This window comes from Kwoniella botswanensis, chromosome 3, assembly GCF_036426115.1.
Source record: "Kwoniella botswanensis chromosome 3, complete sequence".
NCBI classification, from domain to species: Eukaryota; Fungi; Basidiomycota; class Tremellomycetes; order Tremellales; family Cryptococcaceae; genus Kwoniella; species Kwoniella botswanensis.
In genome coordinates this window covers 2,117,028-2,138,419 of record NC_088601.1, presented here as the reverse complement: position 1 = coordinate 2,138,419, position 21,392 = coordinate 2,117,028, and the positions used below count along the sequence as shown (strand labels likewise).

General features: G+C 46.3%; 11 protein-coding genes across 11 annotated transcripts; 6 read left to right on the top strand and 5 right to left on the bottom strand.

The window, feature by feature from the left end:
* Positions 1 to 755: 755 nt before the first annotated feature.
* On the top strand, positions 756 to 1,286 carry L199_008682 (uncharacterized protein; the record flags this gene model as incomplete). Its single annotated transcript, XM_064894361.1, has 2 exons — positions 756 to 825; positions 970 to 1,286. 2 exons carry the CDS (start codon positions 756 to 758, stop codon positions 1,284 to 1,286), a joined length of 387 nt encoding a protein of 128 aa, XP_064750433.1.
* A 381-nt stretch (positions 1,287 to 1,667) lies between these two features.
* L199_008681 (uncharacterized protein) lies at positions 1,668 to 2,965 on the top strand (the record flags this gene model as incomplete). The annotated part of the gene is made up of 2 exons (XM_064894360.1): positions 1,668 to 1,928; positions 2,015 to 2,965. The coding sequence occupies 2 exons, from the start codon at positions 1,668 to 1,670 to the stop codon at positions 2,963 to 2,965; spliced, it is 1,212 nt and encodes a 403-aa protein (XP_064750432.1).
* Positions 2,966 to 3,200: 235 nt separating this feature from the next.
* On the bottom strand, positions 3,201 to 3,854 carry L199_008680 (uncharacterized protein; the record flags this gene model as incomplete). The annotated part of the gene is made up of 3 exons (XM_064894359.1): positions 3,201 to 3,244; positions 3,312 to 3,457; positions 3,514 to 3,854. The coding sequence occupies 3 exons, from the start codon at positions 3,852 to 3,854 to the stop codon at positions 3,201 to 3,203; spliced, it is 531 nt and encodes a 176-aa protein (XP_064750431.1).
* A 467-nt stretch (positions 3,855 to 4,321) lies between these two features.
* On the bottom strand, positions 4,322 to 4,965 carry L199_008679 (uncharacterized protein; the record flags this gene model as incomplete). Its single annotated transcript, XM_064894358.1, has 3 exons — positions 4,322 to 4,338; positions 4,417 to 4,553; positions 4,637 to 4,965. 3 exons carry the CDS (start codon positions 4,963 to 4,965, stop codon positions 4,322 to 4,324), a joined length of 483 nt encoding a protein of 160 aa, XP_064750430.1.
* Positions 4,966 to 5,651: 686 nt separating this feature from the next.
* L199_008678 (uncharacterized protein) lies at positions 5,652 to 6,578 on the bottom strand (the record flags this gene model as incomplete). Its single annotated transcript, XM_064894357.1, has 4 exons — positions 5,652 to 5,683; positions 5,841 to 6,181; positions 6,323 to 6,435; positions 6,531 to 6,578. The coding sequence occupies 4 exons, from the start codon at positions 6,576 to 6,578 to the stop codon at positions 5,652 to 5,654; spliced, it is 534 nt and encodes a 177-aa protein (XP_064750429.1).
* Positions 6,579 to 6,858: 280 nt separating this feature from the next.
* On the bottom strand, positions 6,859 to 8,305 carry L199_008677 (1-aminocyclopropane-1-carboxylate deaminase; the record flags this gene model as incomplete). The annotated part of the gene is made up of 6 exons (XM_064894356.1): positions 6,859 to 7,034; positions 7,125 to 7,498; positions 7,565 to 7,748; positions 7,857 to 7,977; positions 8,054 to 8,179; positions 8,246 to 8,305. The coding sequence occupies 6 exons, from the start codon at positions 8,303 to 8,305 to the stop codon at positions 6,859 to 6,861; spliced, it is 1,041 nt and encodes a 346-aa protein (XP_064750428.1).
* Positions 8,306 to 9,164: 859 nt separating this feature from the next.
* On the bottom strand, positions 9,165 to 11,118 carry L199_008676 (protein transporter SEC61 subunit alpha; the record flags this gene model as incomplete). The annotated part of the gene is made up of 7 exons (XM_064894355.1): positions 9,165 to 9,172; positions 9,236 to 9,295; positions 9,358 to 9,748; positions 9,833 to 10,455; positions 10,612 to 10,891; positions 10,957 to 11,024; positions 11,112 to 11,118. 7 exons carry the CDS (start codon positions 11,116 to 11,118, stop codon positions 9,165 to 9,167), a joined length of 1,437 nt encoding a protein of 478 aa, XP_064750427.1.
* A 335-nt stretch (positions 11,119 to 11,453) lies between these two features.
* L199_008675 (uncharacterized protein) lies at positions 11,454 to 14,277 on the top strand (the record flags this gene model as incomplete). Its single annotated transcript, XM_064894354.1, has 10 exons — positions 11,454 to 11,563; positions 11,616 to 12,279; positions 12,387 to 12,740; positions 12,833 to 13,066; positions 13,122 to 13,167; positions 13,229 to 13,291; positions 13,351 to 13,370; positions 13,436 to 13,519; positions 13,586 to 13,882; positions 13,963 to 14,277. 10 exons carry the CDS (start codon positions 11,454 to 11,456, stop codon positions 14,275 to 14,277), a joined length of 2,187 nt encoding a protein of 728 aa, XP_064750426.1.
* A 359-nt stretch (positions 14,278 to 14,636) lies between these two features.
* L199_008674 (uncharacterized protein) lies at positions 14,637 to 16,269 on the top strand (the record flags this gene model as incomplete). Its single annotated transcript, XM_064894353.1, has 7 exons — positions 14,637 to 14,868; positions 15,025 to 15,156; positions 15,246 to 15,283; positions 15,363 to 15,600; positions 15,681 to 15,815; positions 15,875 to 15,934; positions 16,025 to 16,269. The coding sequence occupies 7 exons, from the start codon at positions 14,637 to 14,639 to the stop codon at positions 16,267 to 16,269; spliced, it is 1,080 nt and encodes a 359-aa protein (XP_064750425.1).
* A 421-nt stretch (positions 16,270 to 16,690) lies between these two features.
* Positions 16,691 to 18,622, top strand: L199_008673 (uncharacterized protein; the record flags this gene model as incomplete). Its single annotated transcript, XM_064894352.1, has 18 exons — positions 16,691 to 16,724; positions 16,786 to 16,828; positions 16,884 to 16,894; positions 16,948 to 16,963; positions 17,018 to 17,098; positions 17,151 to 17,162; positions 17,218 to 17,272; positions 17,326 to 17,358; positions 17,406 to 17,477; positions 17,548 to 17,588; positions 17,641 to 17,671; positions 17,723 to 17,781; positions 17,841 to 17,872; positions 17,924 to 18,024; positions 18,079 to 18,176; positions 18,228 to 18,418; positions 18,471 to 18,541; positions 18,611 to 18,622. 18 exons carry the CDS (start codon positions 16,691 to 16,693, stop codon positions 18,620 to 18,622), a joined length of 993 nt encoding a protein of 330 aa, XP_064750424.1.
* Positions 18,623 to 19,081: 459 nt separating this feature from the next.
* Positions 19,082 to 21,382, top strand: L199_008672 (uncharacterized protein; the record flags this gene model as incomplete). Its single annotated transcript, XM_064894351.1, has 15 exons — positions 19,082 to 19,274; positions 19,331 to 19,424; positions 19,473 to 19,527; positions 19,593 to 19,660; positions 19,718 to 19,820; positions 19,876 to 19,898; positions 19,950 to 20,005; positions 20,053 to 20,113; positions 20,171 to 20,183; positions 20,251 to 20,437; positions 20,499 to 20,542; positions 20,591 to 20,624; positions 20,675 to 20,968; positions 21,021 to 21,140; positions 21,189 to 21,382. 15 exons carry the CDS (start codon positions 19,082 to 19,084, stop codon positions 21,380 to 21,382), a joined length of 1,539 nt encoding a protein of 512 aa, XP_064750423.1.
* Between the last annotated feature and the right edge of the window lie 10 nt (positions 21,383 to 21,392).

Below are 21,392 nucleotides of genomic sequence, written 5' to 3'. Positions count from 1 at the left end.
GAAACGACACAGATGACGCGATGGATGTGGTTCCTCTGGGGTGATGTATAATACGATACTGGGTATATTTCGTGTGGCAAGGGGTGATTCGGACTGATGATCTGCTGAGAGAAGGAGAGGGAGGACTGGAGAAGAGAAGGAGTAGGATGAGGATGAGGATGTTGAATGATAGATGATAGATGATAGTAGATAGTAGATAGATGAATGAATGGATGACAATGTGATGACGCGTAGATGTCTTCAAAGTGCCACACCTTAATCTCCTCACCATAACGCCGCGTAACTCCGATCTCTGACTGACATCCAACGTTTAAGACGATAACATCCATGACATCCATAACATCTATCCAACTACATCTTTGCTTATACCCAACCTCATTTATCATCAATAACAAAAGCCTCACAGGCATTTACAACCTACCCTCACCAAGCTCAGTCCGACTCCGTCTTTCACAATGAAGCTCGTCAGGTGGGTACATTTCCAGCACAGAGCGGACGGGGAAGATGAGAAGAGGAGGATTGAGACAAGGATAAGGTGGAGAAGGTTATATGGACGAGGGAAATTGAGTTATGCATAGGTGGAAGCTCTGCTAGACCTCTTAGCACATTCATATCTCTGTGAATGAAGAAGGATCAATGGGCGGCAGGAGAACGTGCGGAACATAGGAGTGACGGGAAGAATGGAGGAGTTGTGGTAATATCTCGCAGGATACCATGCTGACTTGGATATTCTCCTCGTGCCATATAGATTCTTGATGAAGCTCAACAACGAGACGGTCACGATCGAGCTCAAGAACGGTACGATAGTGCATGGTACGATCACCTGTGAGTAGGATGCAGACCATGTAGACGAAGGAGGAAAGGATTTGGCTGACTTTTGCTTCCTTCTGTCTGTCGTTCCTTATCCTTATGTTCTTGCCTATACATCAAAATATTTCTGTATACTGTATTTGTGCTCTACCATCACAGCCGTCGACCCTCAGATGAACACCCACCTCAAATCCGTCAAACTCACCTTACGATCCCAGACCACGCAACAACCCCTGTCCTTGGACTCGATAGCGATCCGAGGGAATAACGTCCGATATTACATCTTACCGGATTCGTTACCTTTAGATACGTTGTTGGTGGATGATATGCCAAAGGCTAAGAGGAGGAAGGAAGGTGCCGGTGGTGCTGCTAGAGGTGCTAGGGGTGCGAGAGGAGGTCCGATGAGAGGTGGACCCGGTGGTAGAGGTGGTGGGGGTGGAAGAGGTGGACCAAGAGGTAGAGGACGAGGGTTCTAGGGTGTGTATAGGGGTATGAGGTATGACATGATGCAGAGGTACGCTATGAGGGGAGGAAGAAGTGATCCAATGAGGTTTTATACCATCACTATATTTGTTTAAATTATATATATCCCATTACGTCTCATCTTATTCGCATGATCAGATAATGCAAAATCGTAAACAATGTACTGTACTATACAATCAGCATGTTTCTCTCTCGGTGCATACCGTTTTCAGTTGGGTATCTATCTGGAATAGCTCTCGTGATGAATGCGATGGGGAGTGCGATCCACCTCCACTCGACAGCTTCATCCTGACCTGTTACTTCTTGATGGATTCTTTCACTGATTATATCCGACTTCCTCTTATCAACCACGCCTGCCCTCTACCCAAGCAACAATGTCTACTCGACTTCCTGCGCCGAGCGTAGCAGGCCCTTCCAATACACCTCGTAATGCAGTCAAGTTATCGGTAGTCGCTCAACAATCATCGCCCCAAGCATCTTCCTCCAGCCGTCCTCTCAATGAGACAGATTACAAGGCCGAAGATGATATCCTGATCAAAGCGGCAGTCAGGAAAGCTCAATTGCAGAGAAGAGTGGACAGATGGATGGACAAGTTGATGGAGGAGACTGTGGACAGGACTACGTTCAAGAAGATTGTGAGTAAAACCGTGGTCATGAGGTTGCATCTGCTCAACGATATCTATCCGAATAGATCTAGCTGATTCTCTTCACTCATTTTTAGACTTCTCATCTTACACCCGCACAGTATCAAGAACTCATACACGAGAGACATCTCAACTCACTATGTTCTTACCCCTTATGTCCCAACAGGCCTAAAAGGGAATATTCAGATAAGAAGCGTCTATCGATATCTACCACGAATCGAACGATCAAGGAGAAACAGGGTAACCCCGAAGACGGGTTTTGCTGTGAGAAATGCAAGAAGGGATCCGATTGGGTGGAAAGTAATCTGAGTGAAGAAGCTGTATGGTTAAGGAGAGAGATTAAGGAGGTGGAGTTGCTCGAGGAGCTGGAGGAGAGGGGGATGTTCAGTTGGCCCGAGGATGATAAGAGGAAGAGGAGCGAGGGAGTCAAGAATGGATCAACGTCCAGTAACACTCTCAATGTTTCGAGGACTCATGCCACCACCTCGATGCCCCGACCAGTCCACAGTGATACCCCAGTGCAGCCGTACACTCCTCCTCCTCCTCCTAAACCATCGGCTGCTCCGGATAACCCTGTCTCGGCGTTAATAGCCAATCTGACAATCCACGAACGACCAACACCGTCGACTCCTCCAGTTGCACCATCCCTCTCTCAGCCGACACCATCATATTCGTCACCTCCTCCCAAGTCTGTTTTTCCAGCACCACACGCACACACAACACCTACTCCGGCCGATGCAGCGACAGGAGATACGCCTCGAGAATCACGTCGAGCTCAAACAGCCCTCATCGGTACATCTTCCAAGCAACTGTCCAATTCGTTCGTCAACGCTACCAAAGCCCTCGGTCCAATCGGTATCTCTCAGGGTGATAGTGATGTTGACGAAGAGAGCGAAGCGAGTGATTGGGATCATGAAATGGGCGGAGGGTGGGACGACGAAGAGATGAAAGGGTTCTGGGAGGAGGCGAGGTTGGCTAGAGAACTGGTGGAGGAAGAGGAGGCGGGGGATAAGGATAGTCGGTCGTAGTGTACAATATCACGATAAATCCTCGGTGAGCTGTAACTCGGAAGTCAACGGCAAGAAGCATATTTCGACCAACTGGACCAAGCACAAATTGTATGCACCAATATCGATTTACATTTACGATGCCAAATCGAAAACCATCCGCAATGAACAAGGTCTTTGTTGCATATAATGGTATAATAATGAAAGTATGATAAACATTGACTGACGAAGACTGTGTCATCCTACCGAACGAGGTTTAGGAAGAAGAGCTATCACCATGAAATTCCACTACCTTCCAGACTACGAGCGAAACGATTACCATTGAATCAGCGTAAACCCCCTTCACTAATCCATGAACCAAACACACCTTGTAAGATATTCGACTCCTTGTTATCTTCACCTGAGCCACAACCTTCCGCTCTGATCGACGGATCTCCATGAGCGCCTTTGGTCTGACTCAGACACAACGTGCCATTAAAGGTCGAGATCCTTCCATCGTAGTTGATCAACCACCTAATCGAGGCCCAAGTCATCAGTCAATCCACGGCGCTAGAGGAGATCGAACTTACTTTTGACCTTCTCGAGGATATTGAGGTTTTTCAAGTGATACATCATGGGGTTTACCATCATCACCAGCATCCAACACTGGTGTGAACGATCTGGATATAAACCCAATTTGTTTGGGTCCTTCAGCAGGTTTGAAAACGCTCCATTCGGTATCACCAGTACAAGTGACAAACTGGAACCCATCGATCACATCGCCATTTTGATCTTGCACTGCTGTTAGACATTTACCGGTTGCAGTGAGCTCTAAGCTTGCGTGCTTGTAGGTAGTGTCGTCTCGTCGATTGACAATGCTGAGAGCTGAGGTTAAGGATAGCAAGGGGAGTAAAGGAGCGACGAATAACATGGCTTTGACAATGTAAATTGTCCTTGAAGTTCTGTGTCAAACCTAAGTTCAAGTTGCTTTAATGGAACATACAGTGCAGTGAGAAATCACGATACAGTGTTGCCTCCTTCCTGATGAGACTGTATGGACGAGTGTGGTATAAATAGTTTTGGTCTTGGGGTAAATCAACAGACGGCCCTTTGTCCTATCAAGGACACAAGGTGTTGAACCTGTTTCTTGACGGCACTGGGATTCTGATCATATTCGGCGTCAACTCATCTTCGGCATGACCCTCATGAGTCTCAGATTGCGAAGTGCTGAAGCTTTACCTTATCCTGTTCTGCTGTTCTCGTTTGCATCACGGTTTCGAGATACTAGCTGCATATGGATGCATTGAAAAGTTACATAGGTACAAAAGTGCTACAAACAACTGTCCAGCTCCACTGTCAATCCATGTGTCGCTTCACAGTAGATCGCTTCTTGAGGATTTAAGCAAGTTCCCAGACTAGGTAGTCCAAATGATGGTTTGTATCAGCCAATATAACATTGAGCCATGAAGTCAAATGAGAGGTATTGGACATACCTTGTTTGATCGTTCCATCTGGAGCATCACCACCAGTCCCACAAGCTTTGGCTTGTACGATGTTACCTTCCAGCCAGCTCACGCAGACCATCTTGGCACCACCAATCGAGATTCTACCATCGGGATTGATAGCCCATCTATGCAAAGGGTTTCACTGCGTTAGTGACCCCTACACGAAGGGGTAAAGATAGATGAGTCTGTGAAAGCAAAGATAACTCACTGTTGTCCTGGTTTGACAGGATCGTAAACACCCGTCGTAAGCGGAATATCAACGCTGACGCCATCACCCCCGTCCAATGCTGATAATTTGTAATCTTGCTGTTCGATCTTACCAGGTCGCCCGAGTGGTGGAATTTTCCATGAGACAGCAGTATCACATGGTTCGGTCCATACGCCATCAGTCCCTGTGGAGCCGCCGTTCTCTTTCGCCTTGCCTAGACATTGGTTGGTACCTTTCAATCTGAGCTTGCCTGGGCCATCTCGCTTGGTTGGGATGGCAGAGACAGAGGTCAAAGCTAGAAGAGGGAGTAGAGTGGCAATGAAGAGCATTTCGAATAGTCCTGTGGGAATTAAATGGAGTTACACGGTAATTGATATTGTGATGGGTCAGGTAGTGAGAGGGTCATCCACCCGACCTGCAGTATTTATACGTTAGCTTGACAGTGTTTGTTGCTGAGAGCAACAAGAAAAAGAAGATGCTGGACCGAGGTCATGCTATCAAGTCAACCTAATCTCCCCAGATGATGAGTATATTCCCCTGAACATACCTCAATTAAGCGTCGAAATTGTTTCAAGATTGGGTCTGATTGATGAAAGGAGGTGGTGACCAAGCTTCCATGACCGAGCCGATCAATCTGGAGACCGACTTGGCAGAGAGAGATCATTCATTACTGACTTATCGGTCTCGCAGACATACGTCCATCAGTCATCGCCGCTAAGGTGCTGCCAACGTCAGTAAAGCAACGAGAGGAAGAAATTGATGAATTCAACGTTAACCGTTAGAAGGAAGGAGGAGTGTCAGTATTATGTCATATTACTCCCTCTTCCTTTCATAAGATGATCTCCTTCAAAGTAGACAAATGACCATGAAGATCTTTATTCATACAACAAAGAGAACTAGTTCCAAACGGGAATGGGGAAACCCGTCTGATTTGGGAGGATTGTAGGAACGTGATTTGTGGGAGCAAGTCGTCGTGAGGATGTCGTGAGGCATGAATTGCACATGGAAGGTACACTCAAAAAGCCGTACGAGGCACTTGTGGTAGTCCTATAAGTCCGGTGAATGTTCATGTTAGCGACGGTATACGGACACAAATCAGACTGGGTGGATGCTGTGAGGCATGATGCAGGAATCGAGGTCGAACGGTGATTGAAATGATATACGCCATCGACGGATTGTGAACTGATTAGGAGTACGGACTCACCTTTCGACACCTCCTTTGCTTTATTGCCCTGCTCTTTCCTCCTCAGCTCGTTCTTCCTCATCTCGAATATATGCCTGTGTAATTGAAATTTGCGATGAGTCGGATTTTGAGGTATCGACGAAGTAGGTATGGAAGGTGTCGAAGGTGATTTAGGTGAATCTACTGTTTTCTTATCGTTCTCCTTATCCTTCTCTTTCTCATCTTTGTCTTTATCCTTGTCCTTGTCCTTATCCCCCTTGTCCGATTTACGAGCCTCTCGCTGATGATAATCCGCTATCACCTTCTTGATGTCGTCTGCTGATGGACCTGGGGTAGATGCGGGTGTAGGGATGGGTGATGCGCTGTGGTTATTATAAAAGCGTGGTCATGTTAGGGGACGTACGGTCAGTCTCTCAACGGGAGTTAACTCACAAGCCACTGTATATGAATTATGCAGCAGTTGATCAGCTGTGTACCACATTGTCGATGTTGATTTCACCCACCTATCCGTCAGATGTGCATCGCAAGTATACAAGAAATCTTCCGTCTTGAGGGTCGCTAACACTGTCGTAGTGGGCCTATTGCATATGTAGCATGGTCTCGGTGTACCTGTCTTCTGTAAATGTGCATATGATATATAGATATCAGCTACGTCGATGAGACAGGTGTTGATGGAGACATGTTGAGGGATCAGAGATAACGTTGACTGACCCTCTCGTAATAGATATTCTGGAGCTGACTCGAGCTTGCTGCAGCCATTGTGACGGACAATTTGCCGACCTTCAATAACCCAGACTGATTACCGCTGTGTATGAAGGAAGAGGTTGGTTGCGATGATCGTTTGTAGAGAATGAGACGCGAAGGTAGAGATCGATGCTGTTTTGTTGACATGTTGTGTGGTTCACCTCCACTAATCTTGGTTACTTCGCTATGGTGGAGATGAAGCATCTGAAGCATACAGGACCAATTCTATCTCAGTTGTATGCATCCAATCCGGTATTCTATATACTATAACAACGATCTATCTACTCTAGTCACTCTAGTCATGAGGGAAGTAGGAAGAATAAGCATTCAAAGCGGGTTGACCACCCAAGTGGATATACAAAACATTGGACCCCTCTTTGATCGATCCTTCCTCTATCAACTTGATCATACCTGCCAATGACTTACCTTCGTACACCGGGTCAGTGATGAATGCATCGGTGTTGGCTCCGACTATAGCAGCATTCATAGATCAGTATCAGCCTTTGTTCATGTACTATCCTGGTATAAGACGGTTACACCAGGGGAACACAGATAACTCACGTCTCATCGCTTTGATAGTCTCATCATCAGGTATACCGTAAATACCAGCGTGGAACCTTTCATCCAAAATAACATCACTCTCTCCAATAACCAGATCTTCATCTAGCAATTTGGCAGTGTTGGATGCGATTCGATGGACTTGAGATTTGGTTTGAGCGGGTTTACCAGAAGCATCGATCCCTATCACTTTCCTCTTCCTACCTTCCGCTACGGCACCGACGATAGTTCCAGCATGGGACGATCCAGTGACGGAACAGACGACGATGGTATCGAAGAATATACCCAGAGCCTTTTCTTGCTCGGCGACTTCGACGACCATGTTGACGAAACCTAATCCACCTAGAGGGTGATCGGAAGCACCGGCTGGGATGTAGCTGTGGGTACATGAATCGCGAGAATCAGTCTGAGTTTGGAGCGAAAGGGCAACAATCCCAACTCACTATGGTTTACCACCTTTATCCTGAACATCCTTGAAAGCAGCTTCCGTAGCAGCCTTGTGACCGATATCGAAAGTCTCTTGGTTCAACCTGACATCACCGCCCATCAATCTGGACAGAAGAATGTTACCAGTCTCGGCGTATAGAGGTGGGTCTATGGGCACCCATTTCTCCTGGACGGTGACGGCTATTTAGATTGGAAAGGACTGTCAGCGAACAGTCTCTTCCAATATGATACATGTCGGGACGAAGATGATGAAGATAAGGAGGATGACCTATTGGTACTGTCACTCACCCTTCAATCCTGATGCAACAGCTGTAGCAGTCACCGCTCTAGTGTGGTTGGACTGTACACCACCGACTGACACAAGTGTATCACACCCCTTTGATTTAGCGTCGGCGACGAGGTATTCGAGCTGATAGCAATGGTATCAGGAAATAATTCAATGTATATTACACAGTATGAACACAAGATCGAATAGTTCAACTCACCTTTCTAACTTTGTTACCACCATATGCCAAACCGGAATTACAATCTTCCCTCTTGGCGTAGATGTTCACTTTCCCACCGAGGTGCTTGGTCAATCCTGGTAAGTGAGAGATGGGAGATGGACCGAACTGTACGGAGAAATTGCATCAGCTACGTCGTCCTGACTACTCTTGCTACGATGTGATGACACTCACGAGGAACTTCTCTTTGGGGATGGATTGTAATTTCTCGATGTATTTGGGTTGATCAGACATTGTTGAGACTAGCTAGAGTGATGTCTATGAATAAGATGCAGTAATGAAAATGTGTTCAATCCGCCCTCACGCATCCTCCTCCCACTTCCTCTTTATATATACCCCGTGCATTTGGCTTTGGCTTATGAGAATGAGAGATAAGGAGGGCGAATCAACGGTGAGATTGGATGGTCAAACATGGAATTCACCGGAGTCTCGGTATCTTATGGTTTAGTGCAAAAACAGTTTAGCCGAGTACTCGACATAGCAACACAGTATTCCGAATAACATGCATGGGAAGAAGGTCCATGAGCACGCAAACAGCTATTCAGACCATTCCGAATAGCCAGGATCGAGTCGATGAATATATCAAGCTGCAGTGGAAACAGGATGAGGTGTTGAGACAGTATGATCAGACACAAAGACAGATGCTCTCGAATTTCTCGTTGAGAAGCCATGATGCTATCCAATATATTCGGATAGCAACCACTACTCAGTCAAATACGACGTTGATGCAATGTATTCATTCACGACTTGTATCGAAGGTGTAACATATATATTTTTGTTAGAGGATAGAATAAAATGCAATGTTTCGATTGATCCGTAAATGTGCTTTTGGTCTCTTTTCTTTTCTGGTTTTTGCTCCTGCCCTTCTGCACACCCTACCATGACTGGTCCACCAGGGTGAAACATCTTGACATCCTCATCTTCCGATACACACTCCACTTCTCGATTAATCTCTCACCATAGCCCTGCTTCCCGCTGACACTCTGCTTTTTCCTTGATTAAACCGTTGATTTTGATCATTCCCTCCATCTGACTACTAATTTTCGCCGATGAGAGGAATTATGGAATACTGATTTCGTAGATTTGACCACTCTTAGAAGACTGTATGGATTGGGGTCGCGTGAGTCAGCAAGGTAATCAAGATATTCCAGTGAAATGACTCACGTAAATCACCCAAACCAGCGGCATCGAGACCAGAGTTCTCTTTAACGCCTAACTCGAAGTCTACGTGAATCACACGAATCAGCAACTGTCATTGTCCAACCTCGAGGACCATATACACTCACATCCGTAGATGATGGTGGTGGCCATCAAAATACCCGTACCACTTCCGAGAGCGCCCATCATATCAGCCAAGACCGAGAGTAAACCGAGAGTAGCACCTCCAAAAGCAGCAGCGGTGGGGATGACCCTCTTGAGTTCCTTGTAGATTGACGCTTCTCGGTGTCCGGCAAGAGTCATGTTTTGATCTTTGAGTTGCTTGGCGACGTCTCTTGGTCCCGAACCTGAGACTTCGATCCAGGTTTTGGAGAAGATGGCACAGGCGGTGACGATGAATGCGATGTAGACGACGGTGTGGAATGGATCTTGGATCGCTTTGGTCAAGGAGTGAGGAGCGGACATGTAGTAGGCGATACCGGAGACGGCGGAGAGTTGAGAGGGTACTTCTTCCATTGGCTGTGGTAATGGAAAAAAAGAGAATCAGCATTGACTATACCGTAGAAACGCAGACGAAAAGAGATGTGACATGTTTCGACTCACCTCCCAAACTCCTAACAATCTAACCAAGAAGTTGTTGGGGAATCTTGACGATAACATTTGACTGATCAAGAACACGTTGGAAGTCAAAGCGGATTCCAACATGATTGGCATGTTGGAGGTGTAGAAGAGCTTGACGGGGTATGAACCCCTTTGACCTCTCATCTTGGAAGATTTGATTGGGATTTCGATTCTGAATCCTTGTAGGTAGATGACCAAAGCGAAGACTACCACCGTAGCCAACAAGTTCATAACGTTTGGTAATCTTTCCCTGTAAAAGGCTTCTTTAAGAGCTCTGGTCTTGTCGTTCCAAGTGAAAAGCAAGTGGAAGAGAGCAATGATAGCACCTTCAAATTCTGGTCCTCTCCCGGTGTTGACGGTGTTAGGGGAGAAGGCCTTCCAGATGATCGACTCGCAAATGTTGGTAGCGATGAACAAGGAGATACCAGATCCGAGACCGTAACCCTTGGTGAGGAGTTCATCGAGAAGGATGACAATGAGTGACGAGGAGACGAGTTGGAGGATCAAGAGGAGACAGACACCGGGACCGAGGGAAGAGGGGGAACCGTAGAGACCGGTGAGGACGTAGACGGTGGCTTGACCGAGGGCGATGATCATGGCGAATACTGGGGTGATTGGGTCAGCATGATCCCATTGCTAGTTGATGGACAAAGGCCAATGTGATTATATTGAGTATAGGATACGGAAGACATGTACATCATGATGAATGAAGGGGAATGATATCGACGCAACACTGTTATCCCCGAGTAATATACACTCACATTTTTGAGCAGCTCCGAACAACGCTCTATCATCTTTCAAGCTGAAATCGACGTCGATCAACTGAGCTCCAGCGAGCAATTGCATGATCATACCGGAAGTGACGATCGGTGTGATACCCAATTCCATCAATGTACCTCTGTTGGAAGCCAAGATCGCTCTGAGCCAGTACAGTGGATCTGAACTGTCCGATGACATGATACCGTACAGAGGTACTTGAGAGCAGACCAAGAAGATGAGTAGGGTGGTAGCTGTCCATAACACTTTATGGTTGAATACGACCTATTCATCAGTCATATGTCATCAGCCTATGTTATGATAACAAACAGTCTCATAAGTGGACATACCTTCTTCTCGGGAGCAGTGACCTCTGGGAGGATGCTCATGAAAGGTCGAACGAGCTCGAGGAAGCGGACTGGGTAATACGAGTAGAGTAGGGTCAGCTCCAGGGTTTGTGTTTGACGTGTCACTCGACGATAACAAATAGCAGAAGCACACTTACAACCCATTTTGACCGAGTTACCAGGTGAGAGAGGAGCCGAGCTGGGTAGAAGGGGAGGGGACGAGTGTGGTATGGATGTATGAATTAGAGATGTATGTGATGAGTAGAAGAAGAATGATATGGAATGTATGTTTAGTATGAAATGTCAGGGGGTGGTGTCGTGGAACCCATGTCCGCTTTTGGTTGGTAGAGCACTCAAATTACGTAATTACATCAAGATTGGTGCCCCGCATAGTGACATCCCATATTCCAGCATAAGAATTTTCAACGATAAAGACTGAAGAAGAGATGTTTATGGTCATACTCTTTCTTATTCATAGCAGCCCAATAGAAATAAGCACAATGTCGACCATAGCAGAACCCCCATCGACAGACTCTACCGCCACGGCCAGACCAGAGACGTCTTTGTCTGCCAGACCACTCCCAGCGGGGACAGCACCCATCAAACCAGAGTGAGTAACATCCATCTACCCTCTAATTTTCCTACTAACGACCGCAATGTAGATACCTGATACACCAGACACCCACTGTCGACTCATCATCCACCTCCGCATTGAACAATCTCGACACCGACGATCTGGCTGAAGGAGTTACGACCTCGGGATCAGGCGATGCTAGGGATAACAAACGACGTAAACCAAATAAGAAAGAACGTAAAGGCCAGAACAAGGCTAGGCATTTCCCAGTGATCAGAGAGACCAACGCCAAGATATGCAAAGCATGGGAAACGACCGGATCTTGCGAGAGGGGGGAATCATGTAAATTCGCTCATAGTTGGGATGGGTATTTCGAGATCAAACCTAAAGATGTATATCTAAATTTCGATGGTAAACTCCAAGATCAACCTCCCTATGTGGAAGATAAGGAAGATAAAGGTGGTGAAGATATAACAGGAAGTAGAATAAATCTATCGACTACGTGTCCTGTACTGAAAGACCTGGGTTATTGTCCTTATGGTTGGAGGTGTAGGTTTTTAGGTGGTCACGTTAAGAAGATACAGGATCAGTCTGGGGAAAATGGTGCATCGACTCCGTCAGGACCTATCACTCGATTGGGTGAATGGGAGTTACTCAACCTGTCGACTGGCGAGAAAGAGGGCAGTAAATGGAAGCATGGCGAGACGAATTGGGTCGATTGGGATGTTATAAGTAGTCTGAAGAGGAATGAGGTGGGTAATAATTGATACTCTCTTGGGGTTGATTCCAATTACATTGAGATACTACACTGATTTATCGCACGAAATGTAAAACTTACTTTATTTCTTCATATACTTAGTACGACTTCCCCTTCTCCCGAGCGTATCTATCCAAAGTTGAACCTGAGAAACCATTCACTCTATCCAATTCCAAACCCAAATATAATTCCAAACAGCCCAAGAACAAACGCAAGGCCGTTTCACCTATGGACGAAGAATCAGCTATGAATGTGTCAGAGGAGGCGGCTATGAACAATGAAGAAGACGGTTTGAACGGGGATGGGGCCAATGTGGAAAAAGAGAAAGAGGAAGAAAAGGGTTATATTGTTGGAGAAAGCGAAGTTATGGATGTTCCGCTAAGACCTGAAGAGAAGAAGAGGTTGAATTGGGAAGGAGGAAGGTATCTGGCTCCATTGACTACGGTTGGCAATCTGGTAAGTGGTCGTTCACCTTTCTATTTCATATAACATCAGAACATTACACACTGTATACCTGCACCTGCTGATCTTTGTCAAATCATACCTAGCCATTCCGTCGACTTTGCGTGGACTACGGAGCGACTATCACCATATCGGAAATGGCGTTGGCGCAACCTTTAGTGTCAGGACATAACGATGAATGGGCTTTATGCAGAAGACACGAGAGTGAGAAGATGTTTGGTGTTCAATTAGCAGGCGGTTTCGCAAATAGGATGGTACCTGCTGCGGAATTGATCAAGAATACTTTACATGGAGGAGTAGACTTTGTGGATATAAACATGGTAAGTTGTATAAATACTACTTCGACTGGAGTACGGTACTGATTTGCCATGACAGGGCTGTCCAATCGACTTGGTGTTCAATCAAGGTGCCGGAAGTGCTTGTGAGTGGATCTTGGATCGGGATCGTATGGCTCAAACTGACATCTGACTGCCCTCAAATAGTGATGGACGCTCCTGGACGTTTGGCTAAGATGATGGTGGGAATGAACCGAGCCTTGGGGGACAGTGAGTTGGCAGTGAATGTCATGCCCCACAAACAACTGACATTCTCTGGTCCCGAACAGTACCGCTCACCGTGAAATTCGTAAGCACTTTGCAGAACTAATCTAGGTTACACGAACGGTGAACGGCTGACAGAATGACTCATAGCGAACCGGTGTTGCCAACGGAAAGCCGAATGCTCACAAACTCATACCTCGATTCGCTACTCAGTGGGGTGCGGGTGCTTTGACTGTGAGTCTGTTGGCGGTGATTCACCATAGTTCCCAAGGACGTCAACTGATGAATGGTTGTACATAGCTTCATGGTAGATCCAGGCAGCAGCGTTACTCGAAGTTGGCCGATTGGGACTATATCAAAACATGCGCCGAGACACTGAGGGAATCACTGAAAGATGCAAACTTAGCACCAGTACCTATATTCGGAAACGGAGATTGCTTCTCTGCTCAGGGGTATTACGAAGAGATGGAGAAATCAGGTGTGGACGGAGTGATGGTTGCTAGAGGTGCTTTGATCAAACCTTGGATATTCACTGAGATCAAGGAGAGGAGGGAATGGGACATATCCGCTACGGAGAGGTTGGAGGGTATTCGAAAGGTGAGTGAGGGGTTGTTTGGCGTATCATCCTTTAGGATTTTATTGATATATCCTCACTGATAATTATGTTCTTACCCCAGTACGCTGAATTCGGTCTATCTCACTGGGGATCAGACACTCAAGGTATCAACACCACCCGACGATTCTTATGTGAAGCTCTATCTTTCCAATGTCGTTATGTCCCCTTGGGTATCCTAGAGAGATTACCAGCCAAGTTGAATGAGAGACCACCAGCATACAGGGGAAGGAACGAGTTGGAGACGTTACTCAGTTCACCTTTCTCCAATGATTGGGTCAAGATTTCGGAGATGTTCTTGGGTAAAGTAGACGACGGGTTCAATTTCATACCCAAACATAAATCGAACGCTTATGGGAATGAGGAGGCTCAGGGGTGAGGTGGTGTTATCATAGAGTGTGCTAGAAACCATGTAGTGGTGAATATAAACTATGATGCACATACAAACATCTTACCATATTCATCGTCTTGTATAATTCTACAAGCTATTTGCTTTACCAGATGGATGAAATCTCGAACGAGTTGGATATGGCGTGATTGGATGATCCGATGATGACTTATCACTCCATCCTATCATCGGTCAAACCCGAATCCGAAGCATACAAACACCGAACATCCGGATCTCACTTTTCCATCCACTTTTCTACCTGTTGCACTCATTGTAGTCATTCGATCAACCACCTCAATCCATGTAATCCAGTTGGCTTGATAGACAATCACCACTCCGACGTAAACATGATGGCCCCCTCCCTCTCCAACCTCATCATCACCTGTCCCCTCTCCCCTGAGAAGCTCGCAGAGGTGAAGACGCACTTCAGGTTGGTACATCACTTTCCCCCTGCTGGTAAAGAAAAAGTACCCAAGGAGCTGGCGGAGAAAGCAGATGTATGGTACAGTAACTATACGGGTATACCTGAGTATCTGAAGTTCGAGGATATACCGAATTTGAGATTGGTTCAATTGACAAGTGGTGAGCTTGAGTGTCCTTCTTTCAAATATGAGATCCCTCATATGGAGACGATATCATCTTTTCCCCAGCTTGACGATGTTCGGTCTCCACCCATGTATCCCTGTCCGTATCAAGTGAAGGGAACCTTGTTCATATATATCATTTGTCCACTTGCAGCCGGAGCAAACACCGCTCTGAAATCACCAGCACTCAACAGCGAACAAGCCTTAAAACAGATCACCATCTCCTCTGCGTCAGGTATCCATTCGTTGAGTATACCCCAATGGATCCTGTCGCAAAGTATCAGCTGTGAGTGATACATTAATGATATTATCACGCACGCTGCTGTACGGACAATTCATGGAGGAGGAGTGCTGAGTGATCAAACTGGAGCTTAGTGTACATGCACCTTTATCTGCAAACTTACAATCTCAGAGTAAGTTTGTATACTTCTCTTCGTGTCATCAAGTGCTCTGAAGGGTTGCTCCCGCTGACTACCGGCTCTACTTTTATAGCACACGCAAAAATGGGTTCGAGAGATCCCTCAACTTCCACCTCCCCCTCCTGGAGATTTCGGCAACTCTGGAAGAACGCTGTACGGCAAAACCGCTGGATTGCTAGGTTACGGACATATCGCCAGAGAGACAGCTAGACTCCTTAAAGCTTTCAACGTGAATGTCATCGCTGCGAACTCGACTGGGGAGAAAAGAAAGGACGAAGGATTCATCATCCCTGGAACAGGCGATGAAGAGGGTGAGCATTCTCGTAATTTCCCTTGGCAAAGGTTGTCTTGCTTCATGATCATACATGATGCTGATGCTGTATTGATTTAGGTGTGATTCCATCGGCTTACTATTCGACCAATGATCTCCAGTCTTTCAAGACTTTCTTGAGCAAATCGGATATCTTGATTGCTAGTTTGCCGTCCACCCCTCAGACTGTAGATTTGTTGAAGGATGAGCATTTCGGTGAGCACAACGCGCGGCCGCTACAATACGTACACATCTGACCATTCGGGAAACTTTAGAGGCATTACCCAAAGATGCTATCTTGATCAACGTAGGAAGAGGTGACCTGTTCAAGTCTGGTGAGTGATACGATGACATCAATTGATCTCATCGTCCTATCACTCCCTTGTTCTAATGACAATCACTGACAGCGACGTAATCTCTCATAGAAACACTTATCAAAGCTCTCGACCAAGGCCATCTCTCCGGTGCTGCACTGGACGTGACAGACCCAGAGCCTTTAACCGACGGTCACCCTTTATACACCCACCCACTGGTCACTATCACCCCTCACACTTCTTCCAACGTGAAGGGTTATTTCGAGGTTGGAGCTGATTTGTTGTTGGAGAATGTAAAAAGGGTACGCGAGGGAGGCAAACCAATCAACAAAGTTGATCCGGAGAAGGGTTATTAGGTGATTGAATTCTGGGGCGTTGTAGCCAGAGCTTAAGTGCATTGTTGATATTTAGATAGTATAGATAGAATACATAAAGATCTGATGCATACACTTGGGTTTTTGGGTCTTAATCTGCCATCGTCTACCATGTCTGTAGACTGCTTCTTTATTGCTGGGATCATATATCTATGACACCTCACCTCTACGTACAACTCTCGACGACCTAGTCGGTCGTCACCGTTGTTCTGATCGGTTTCGTCGTCACGTGCTACGACGTTATCTCCTCGGCCCGCATAAGACCGGTCAGAGGTACCTCATCTCCTTTCCACTTTTTTGGGTTGGGCAGGGGCTACTATCAAGGTTGATCTGATCGTGAGATCAGTAACTTATCTGTTTGTTTCCTTCTAACTCGTCCAAGCTCGAAAGGTGAAAAGTCAAAATGTCTACAGAAAACAAAGTGCAGATCCCGTATGGTGTGTACCCCAATCACTCAACGACAAGGGACTAGCTAACACAAACAAAACTTCCCGATAGTCCGTCTTGGAACTTCTGGTCTCAAGGTATCAAGATTGATCTTGTGAGTCATCTATACACTCTTCCGCTATTCACATTACTGATCAGGATACTTGTAGGGGATGCATGTGTAAGTTTTCTCCTCACTTCTGAGCTCAGCAGCTGAAATCGGCTCGATTCAAGCGTATGGAACACCCGAGTGAGTCTGCCAGATCATCTATACCTTGTAGCTCGGCTAACAGAGGATTGTCAGATGGCAACAATGGGTACTTGATGAGAAGACCAGTATCGAACATATTAGATATGCTTACGAAGCTGGGATCAATACTTTTGAGTGAGATTCCATCCTATCCATACCAGAAGGCCATCGCTGACGGGGAACTCAGTACCGCAGATGTGTAAGTTTTGAAAAATATGACAAGATTGGAAATCTAACAGAGGGGAACGATATAGATACTCTGGAGGTGTGTCTGAGGAGGTACTTGGCAAAGCTATCAAGGAGATTGGTGTGAGTGATGCTAAATGCAACGATCACTGAAGTTCTGCTGATACGTTTGACAGGCCCCGAGGGAGAGCATCGTAGTTCTCACCAAGGTAAGTGTCCGAGACTTGCAATTCAGCATCTGCTGACATGGTCATAGCTTTTCAACCCTGTCATCCGACCAGGATCAGGAGCAAAAGTCGATCCCAACGGCAGAGGGCTTAGTCGAAAGGTACGTGATTTTAGTGCAAGCCCAGCTGACAATGTAGCATATCTTTGAGGCTGTTCAAGCTTCTTTGAAGCGATTACAACTTGATTATATTGATGTATTGCAATGTCATCGGTAAGTGCTGGATTACTCGCATGCATTTAGAGATGCTGATCGACTGTTACAGATTCGACTACGATACACCTATTGCCGAGACGGTAAGGTCTTGATCCATTGATAATAGATGCCAGGACTGATGTTGAATTCAGATACAAGCTTTACATGATGTCGTGCAAAAAGGCTGGGTCAGATACATCGGAATGTCAAGGTGAGGCATCTCTTTTACTACGCACTATGATTCAGAACTGAACGGGAGATATACTATAGTTGCTGGGCCTACCAATTCCAGGCCATGCAAAGTGAGTCCATATGAAGGAGGTCCCAGTCGAATTGCTGACGGTTTCCAATAGACTATGCGATCAACAACAAGTTAACCCCATTCATCAGCATGCAAAACTTCCACAACGCTGCGTATAGAGAGGAGGAGCGTGAGATGATGCCAACGCTCAAAGTGGGTACCTTCCATACGTCTCAAGGCATATACAAACTCACATATACCCTTCAGCTGCTCAATGTAGGCTGTATCCCTTGGTCCCCCCTTTGCCGTGGTTTCTTAGCTAGACCATGGAACGCGGAAGAGACTGTGAGAGTTAAAACTGATGCGTGAGTAATCGTTCAAGTGCATGAATTACCGCTGACCCAGCTATCTCATAGCAACTATAAAGGGCGGGGGCACGACAAACCTGATGATTCTCGTAAAGCCATCAACGAGCGGGTCGAAGAGATTGCCAAGAAGAAGGGGATCAGTATGGCTCAAGTAGCACTGGCTTGGTCGTTGAGCAACGATTTCATCACTGCTCCTATAGTCGGTTCTACCAGTCTTGATAATTTGAAAGAGCTCATAGGTGAGTAGAAGACCTTCACTTCCACCGAAACAAAAGCTGAAAACAGATATAGGCGCTCTTGATGTCAAACTCACCCCTGAAGAGAAAGCTTATATCGATGAGCCATACGCTCCTAGGTCTATCGTAAGTCCTCTCATGGTGCTCTACTGTTCTCTCTCGCTGATTGTGGTTCGTAGTCTGGACATGTGTAAGAGGCATGAATGAATATGATATTGGTAGTCGCTAAATATAGTGAGGAATGAAGAGGAATGCAGTTATGCAGTAATCACCGTTCGCATGAAGCTTTGGCAGAAGAAATTCATTTACACTCGTTGAGATCTTCCTATGATATCGTCTCCCCACTCCCCATGAAGCACATTCCTAGGAGCATTTCATCTCTTGACTATTCAATCTGGTGATTGCCCAATCACGATGTCCACAGATCCGCAAGACAAAGATAAGATCACGGCAAATTCCGCTTTTTTCCTTATCACGAAATCGTTCGTCATCACATGTCAACGATCTATCCCATGGTTAAGACCGGTTTTTCTGAGCGAAAGCACCTCATCGCTTGTTCCTTACTTAGAGACTACCAAGAGGTATATATAGTCATGCGTTTCTTGTCAAGTGAAGGGATTTGAATGGCATGTAAAGTTAGGTCAACATCGTTCAACCAGATCCAATATGTCTGCCGCGCTCGACGTTGACAATGTGGCTCCAACAACCACCGAGGTTGCAATAAGCAAGCAGACCAAGCAGTCCCCCTGGCTGAGATTCAGGAGTTTCATATGGGATAGTGACACCCTTCTCAAGTCCCCCGCCGAAAGACGACTATTATGGAAGCTAGACACCGCTATGCTCACATGTCTATGTCTGGGTGAGTTGATCGGTTTATTGTCAACGATATTCCGCTAACTCCTATTTCAACGAAAGGTTTTTTCTGTAAATATCTTGACCAAAATAATCTCAACAATGCCTATGTTAGTGGATTGAAAGAAGAGCTCGAGTGGAACGGTAATCAACTTACGTGAGTGCAATCTTTCGTTAGGTGGCAGTTTGCTAACGCGTAATTCAGCTATGCGACGTCGTTGTATACCGCCGCTTATGCCCTTATGCAAATCCCATCGACTGTGAGTTGGTACGATGCCGAGGTGATGATAGATACGTTGTTGATCGTATATTCTGGCTCCGATAGTTGATCGTGCAAAAAGTCCGACCATCCTTATGGCTCGGTGGCTGTGAAGTCGCATGGGCCGCTTTTACGTGAGTAGCCGATCTACCGCGTGTGCATGTTACTCGTAGTCCTCACACCTTGTGTAGATTCGCACAAGCAGGTGCTAAGAACACAAGCACAATGTATGGACTTCGATTCTTAGTCGGTATCTTTGAAAGTGCTTTCTTCCCCGTCGGCCTCTATCTTCTGGTAAGTGTGTCACATGACAATCAGTTATTGCATGGCTAATCGGTATCGTATGAAGGGATCATGGTACACCCCTACTGAGTTAGCCAAGAGGTGAGTTAACCAGCAGAACGACAAAGCTGATCGACACAGGACTGCAATTTTCCACTTCACCGCTCCCGCAGGTGTGGCGTTTGCCGGGTATATGCGTGAGCACATCCCTCCTGTGTTTGGTAATCATACTAAAGTCGAGCAGAGGCGGCAGTATACAAGACTCTCAACGGACATGCTGGGATGGAAGGTTGGAGATGGTTGTAGTAAGCGATCTCGGAACGCGCAGAGCTATCGGCGAAGCTGACATGATCGTGTTGCAGCATTATTTGCGGAGTGAGTCTCCCAAGGAGTCACGGGTTGAGGTCGATGTACTGAGCAAAGCGATTGTCGCGACCAACAGATCATCACCCTTCCTTGCGGCTTACTCGTCTTCTTTGTTCTTCCCGATTATCCAACAACAGGGAAGAGATGGTATCTTACGGATGAAGAGTTTGAGTTAGCTCAAGAACGAATGCGCAAGGTCAAGAGAGTTCAGTCGAACGGTCTTTTCAGTAGATCAGTATTGAAGAAGATCTTCTCCAATTGGCGTAAGTCAAACAGGCGCTCTTTCATCGGGTGTTATGGCGTACGTAGCTGACCCAGTCACAGATATCTACCTTCTTCCGTTGACCTACATCTTCTATGGTTTGAGTGTGAGTGTTTCGCCGGGTATCCGATAATGTAAGCTGACGCTTTCCCAGTGTGCCGGTTCCAGCTACTTTGGGATTTACCTAAGTGAGTTGAGGTTAGCATATTGTTTCAGAACTCCGTTGACCTTTCAACAGAATCCACTAAGAAGTATTCCGTCGAACTCATCAATATTCTCCCCACATTCATTTCCGTGATTCAGGCTGTCACGACACTGCTCTACGGATTCCTCAGTGATTATACTGGGAGTAGATTCTGGTTCACCTTCGGTCCCATGCTTTACGGGGCGATCCCATGCGGTATCTTAGCGGTATGGCCGGAGAACTACAAGCTGAAACAGTTCGCCTTCATGACTCTCGGTGTACAGCTCATGACAGCCGTGATCTACTCTTGGTGGTCGGAAATCTGTTCAGCTGATCCACTGGAAAGAGGTGAGCACTTTCTTTTTCGAGGGTTGACTGTCGCTAAGTTCCCTCTTGTTAGCTTTGGTTATTGGTATGAGTAACGGTCTGCAATACGTCATGAGTGCTTGGATCCCGCTCTTGATCTTCAAGCAAACGGATGCGCCTACTTTTAGAAAAGGTTTCCCAACGAACTTTGCTTGTGAGTAATGCACATGATTAGGGAGTGGAGCTGATCCGACGCCCTCAGTCGTTCTCATTACTTTGGTCCTCCTGGTCCTTGTCAAGTTCCTGCATGAGAGAGAATTGAGGCACAAAAGTAAGATCGATGAGGAATATGTGGATTCACCGGATATTGGAGGGGAGATCATCGACACCAAAGCCGCTGAGGACGGTCAAGATGGTACTCTGAATAGCAGTCCAGTCGAAAGACTCAAGGTCTAGGATGTGATGT